Source organism: Brachyhypopomus gauderio, unplaced genomic scaffold, assembly GCF_052324685.1.
Source record: "Brachyhypopomus gauderio isolate BG-103 unplaced genomic scaffold, BGAUD_0.2 sc107, whole genome shotgun sequence".
Lineage (NCBI taxonomy): Eukaryota > Metazoa > Chordata > Actinopteri > Gymnotiformes > Hypopomidae > Brachyhypopomus > Brachyhypopomus gauderio.
In genome coordinates, this window is record NW_027506928.1 from 632,501 (window position 1) to 637,500 (window position 5,000).

The 5,000-nt window shown below is 42.9% G+C and overlaps 1 protein-coding gene across 6 annotated transcripts in view; it reads left to right on the top strand.

Moving 5' to 3' along the window:
* The window catches only part of LOC143497337 (disks large homolog 4-like), an 80,549-nt gene that overhangs the window by 59,850 nt on the left and 15,699 nt on the right, over window positions 1-5,000 (top strand). For all 6 annotated transcript variants that reach the window (XM_076993235.1, XM_076993237.1, XM_076993236.1 and 3 more), the window contains 3 exons: window positions 1,385-1,509; window positions 3,252-3,421; window positions 4,817-4,953. In XM_076993235.1, coding sequence (XP_076849350.1) covers window positions 1,385-1,509; window positions 3,252-3,421; window positions 4,817-4,953 — 432 coding nt within the window. The remainder of the gene's footprint in view (window positions 1-1,384; window positions 1,510-3,251; window positions 3,422-4,816; window positions 4,954-5,000) is intronic.

Here is a 5,000-nt window from a genome sequence, read left to right on the forward strand (position 1 = left end):
AGGAGCTTTTCTCTTTTTCTCTTTTCCCTCACGCCACCTTCCTAAAAGGCGACAGCACAGATGTAGTCACTAATAACAAGATGGAGGATGTTTCAGTTCATTTTTTATATCCGTAAAGCAAACGTGGATCAACTATTGGTGATAAGATGAGAACAGAGAACGAGATAAGAACAGAGAACGAGATAAGAACAGAGAATGAGATAAGAACAGAGAATGAGATAAGAACAGAGAACGAAATAAGAAAAGAGAATGAGATAAGAACAGAGAATGAGACAAGAATAGAGAACGAGATAAGAACAGAGAACGAGATAAGAACAGAGAACGAGATAAGAACAGAGAATGAATATGAGGACAACATTCATAAACAGATGTAAGGAGGTTAATCGTCTGTGGAACTACATCAACACTACATGTAGTCCACGCTTAAGCGGATGAGTGTAACGAGGACAACATTCATAAACAGATGTAAGGAGGTTAAGCGTCTGTGGAACTACATCAACACTACATGTAGTCCACGCTTAAGCGGATGAGTGTAACGAGGACAACATTCATAAACAGATGTAAGGAGGTTAATCGTCTGTGGAACTACATCAACACTACATGTAGTCCACGCTTAAGCGGATGAGTGTAACGAGGACAACATTCATAAACAGATGTAAGGAGGTTAATCGTCTGTGGAACTACATCAACACTACATGTAGTCCACGCTTAAGCGGATGAGTGTAACGAGGACAACATTCATAAACAGATGTAAGGAGGTTAATCGTCTGTGGAACTACACCAACACTACATGTAGTCCACGTTTAAGCGGATGAGTGTAACGAGGACAACATTCATAAACAGATGTAAGGAGGTTAAGCGTCTGTGGAACTACATCAACACTACATGTAGTCCACGCTTAAGCGGATGAGTGTAACGTTATTAACGGCTGATGTGGTGGAGATGCAGGTGAACTTCCAGCGTTACTGTACACCAGTACACCCAGTCATGTGGTCTACATGTGGTTACCCAGAACGAGCACAACATAACGCACTGGTAAATGACCTGTCCGGCTCCACTGTATGATAACTCTTAACTCTACAACTCCACACACCCCTACATGTGGTCACGGTTCACACATTCCAGCTGGGAATGAGCTATCAGGATATTTAGTTGGAAATGTGACAAACGGTTCAAAATTCCACCCAGTAGTTCCTTGTTGGTGGAAAATGGCTATAAGTGTGTGTGTGTGTGTGTGTGTGTGTGTGTGTGTGTGTGTGTATGTGTGTGTGTGTGTGTATATGTGTGTATATGTGTGTGTGTGTGTGTATGTGTGTGTGTGTGTGTGTGTGTGTGTGTGTGTGTGTGTGTGTGTGTGTGTGTGTGTGTGTGTGTGTGTGTGTAGGGTAACTCTGGCCTGGGCTTCAGTATAGCGGGAGGCACCGATAACCCTCACGTGGGAGATGATCCTAGCATCTTCATCACCAAGATCATACCAGGAGGGGCAGCAGCTCAGGACGGGAGACTGAGGTAACACACACACACTCACACTTATACACACACACACACACGCACACACACAACTACATAAACACACATACACACACACCTACACACACAAATACATGCACACATACACACACACATACATACACACACATAATGAGAATAATAGATTCTATAAGAATAATAAATTTTATTTATAATGCACTTTATATTTCAAAGGAATGTTAAAGTGCTACATACATAAATACACACACATACATACACACACACACAAATATACACATAAATACACACACACATACATTCATATACATATATTCAAACTCAAATTTATTTATATAGCGCTTTTCACAACACATGTTGTCACAAAGCAGCTTTACAATCGTATGGGTCCAGATCCCTAATGAGCAAGCCAGAGGAGACAGCCAAAGGCGATACACACACACACACACACACACACACACATCCATACACACACACACATTCACACATATACACATACATTCACACACATACATACTTACACAAGACAATCTGCTGCAGTTCAAACTGAGCATCAGAAAGGGGAAGAAAGGTGAATTAAGTGACATTGAACGTGGCGTGGTTGTTTGTGCCAGACGGGCTGGTCCGAGTATTTCAGAAACTGCTGATCTACTGGGATTTTCATGCACAACTATCTATAGTGTTTACAGTGAGTAACAGTTCTGTGGGCACAAATGCCTTGTTGATGCCAGAGGTCAGAGGAGAATGGCCAGACGGGTTCGAGTTGATAGAACGGCAACAGTAACTCAAATAACCAGTTGTTACAACCGAGGCATGCAGAAGAGCATCTCTGAACGCACAACATGTTGAACCTTGAGGTGGATGGGCTACAGCAGCAGAAGACACACCGGGTGCCACTCCTGTCAGCTGAGAACAGGAATCTGAGGCTACAATTCACACAGGGTCACCAAAATTGGACAATAGAAGATTGGAAAAACGTTTGATCTGATGAGTCTCGATTTCTGCTGGGACATTCGGATGGTAGAGTCAGAATTTAATGTCAACAACATGAACAAATGGATCCATCCTGCCTTGTATCAATGGTTCAGGCTGGTGGTGGTGGTGCAATGGTGTGGGGGATATTTTCCTGGCACACTTTGGGGCCCATTAGTACCAATTTAGCATCATGTCAACACCACAGCCTACCTGAGTATTGTTGTGCTTGAATGGTCTCCACAGTCACCAGATCTCAGTCCAATAGTGCACCTTTGGGATGTGGTGGAACGGGAGATTCACATCATGGATGTGCAGCCGACAAATCTGCAGCAACTGTGTGATGCTATCATGTAAATATGGACCAGACTCTCTGAGGAATGTTTCCAGTACCTTGTTGAATCTGCCATGAAGGATTAAAGCAGTTCTGAAGTCAAAAGGGGGTTCCAACCTGGTACTAACAAGGTGTACCTAATAAAGGTATAAACAAGGTAAACCTAATAAAGTGGCCAGTGAGTGTATACACACACACACACACACACACACACACACCCATACACCAACACTAACTCTAATCCTAACCTAACTCTAACCCTAAAAATATAAAAACACTGCACTAGGGCTCCTCTCATGTAGTCACCAGAATTAAACAACAGTGCCATCTGCTGGCATCTTATCAGACTGCAATTAAAGAAAACAGAATGATCAGTATGAACGAGTTTAATTAGGCAGTAAAATATGACTCTGCCCTTCTCTGTGCCTCCATCACTCTCCTGTTGCTCCGCCCCCAGGGTGAATGACAGCATCTTGTTTGTAAATGATGCGGACGTACGGGAGGTCACACACAGCCAGGCCGTGGACGCTTTGAAGGAGGCGGGGCCTATCGTGCGACTCTACATTCTGCGCAGGAAGCCTATCGTGGAGAAGCTCGCTGAGATCAAACTCATCAAGGGGCCCAAAGGTGGGCGGAGCTGTGGGCTGTGGGCGGGGCTCCGTGTGTCTGTAGATGTGTGTGTCTAGATATTGTGTATTTGTGGGATAGTGTTTGTGTGTGTCCGGTGGGAGGGTGTGTCTGGGGATTGGTGTATCTGTGTGTAGGCCTGTCACGATAACCAAATTTTCAGAACGATATATTGTCAAAGAAATTATTGCTTTAAGACAATGTGCCACAATAATAATATAGTCGCATAATAATACAGTAATGTAATGTATTGTAAAGCTCATGTATGGGGTCATATTTGAGCTTGACCACATATCTGTAGTGGCAGAGCAAAATGAGATGTCTTTAATCTCCTTCAAAATGCCATCTTTCACTGCATTATATAAGGTTGGAATGGCGGTTTGGGAGATATAGGATTTCTTTGGCAGTTCATACTGCTTGTCAAATCTTTGCAGCATGTTTATAAATGTTTTCTTTTCGACTGTATTTAACGGCAGCATCTGTTTGGCTAGCGAGTTAAGCCTGGTTTATAGTTGACGCGGCGTGAGGGTCCGTGCCGCGAAAATGACGTAATCCGCCCGTGTGCGAGGGCCTCACGCGCTGTCGATAACGCAAGGTCGTGCACCTCTCGATTTTGTAACTTTGCGAGTGCCGCGCTTCAGCACAATGAACAAAGTCATGTTTGCAGGGTTCATACACCTTTACAAGGTGGAATTCAAACACTTGTACATCACTTTAAAGGTCCAGTTCAATAATTCCCAGCATGTTAAACTTAATTAAGTTAAATATTTATACATATACTTGAAATGATTCGAAAGAATTCGCTTTTTTATCATATTATTTAATTGTGGTTTATTTTCAAAACGCCCAATCTTAACGTATTCACGTTCTCTCATGTTTCGTCCTGGAATTACAAGAGGCTCGTATTTGTTAACGTAATATAAGAGAACTGTTCAGACAGACAGATATTTGTTGTGAAACGAAGTAGTTACAATTTCAAGCATTTTCAAGTACTTTAGCCTAAATTCCAGCACTTTTTCCAACCTGAAACACAAAGCAACATTAAAATTTGTCAGGTAAATGTTCATTCCCCTGTTTTTGAGGGGAATTTTTGAGTATTTCTTTATACTACCACACATGTTTTCGAACAACACTGCAAAGAAAAGCAAGTATAAACGCTTCCATCGTTCGCGGAGGTTCGTGTGAGGTTCGCACGCTACGGTCACTATAATAAACAACCATTAAATAATGTGATAAAAAGCGAGTTATTTAGAATCATTTCGAGTCCTATTAGCCTCGAATACGTTTGCGAGCTAACACATCTCCACCTGTGTGTGTGGAGGCACTGTTATTGACGCATACGCTCTCCGTGTACTGCACTCATTTCCTAACCGGTCGCGTGTGTGTGTGTTGTAGGTCTGGGATTCAGTATAGCAGGTGGTGTGGGTAACCAGCACGTACCTGGTGATAACAGCATCTACGTCACCAAAGTCATCGAGGGTGGAGCTGCACAGAAGGATGGACGTCTGCAGATAGGAGACAAAATTCTAGCGGTGAGTAGACACCCGTCTGGTCCTACCCAGCGGACAAGCACTCAGAA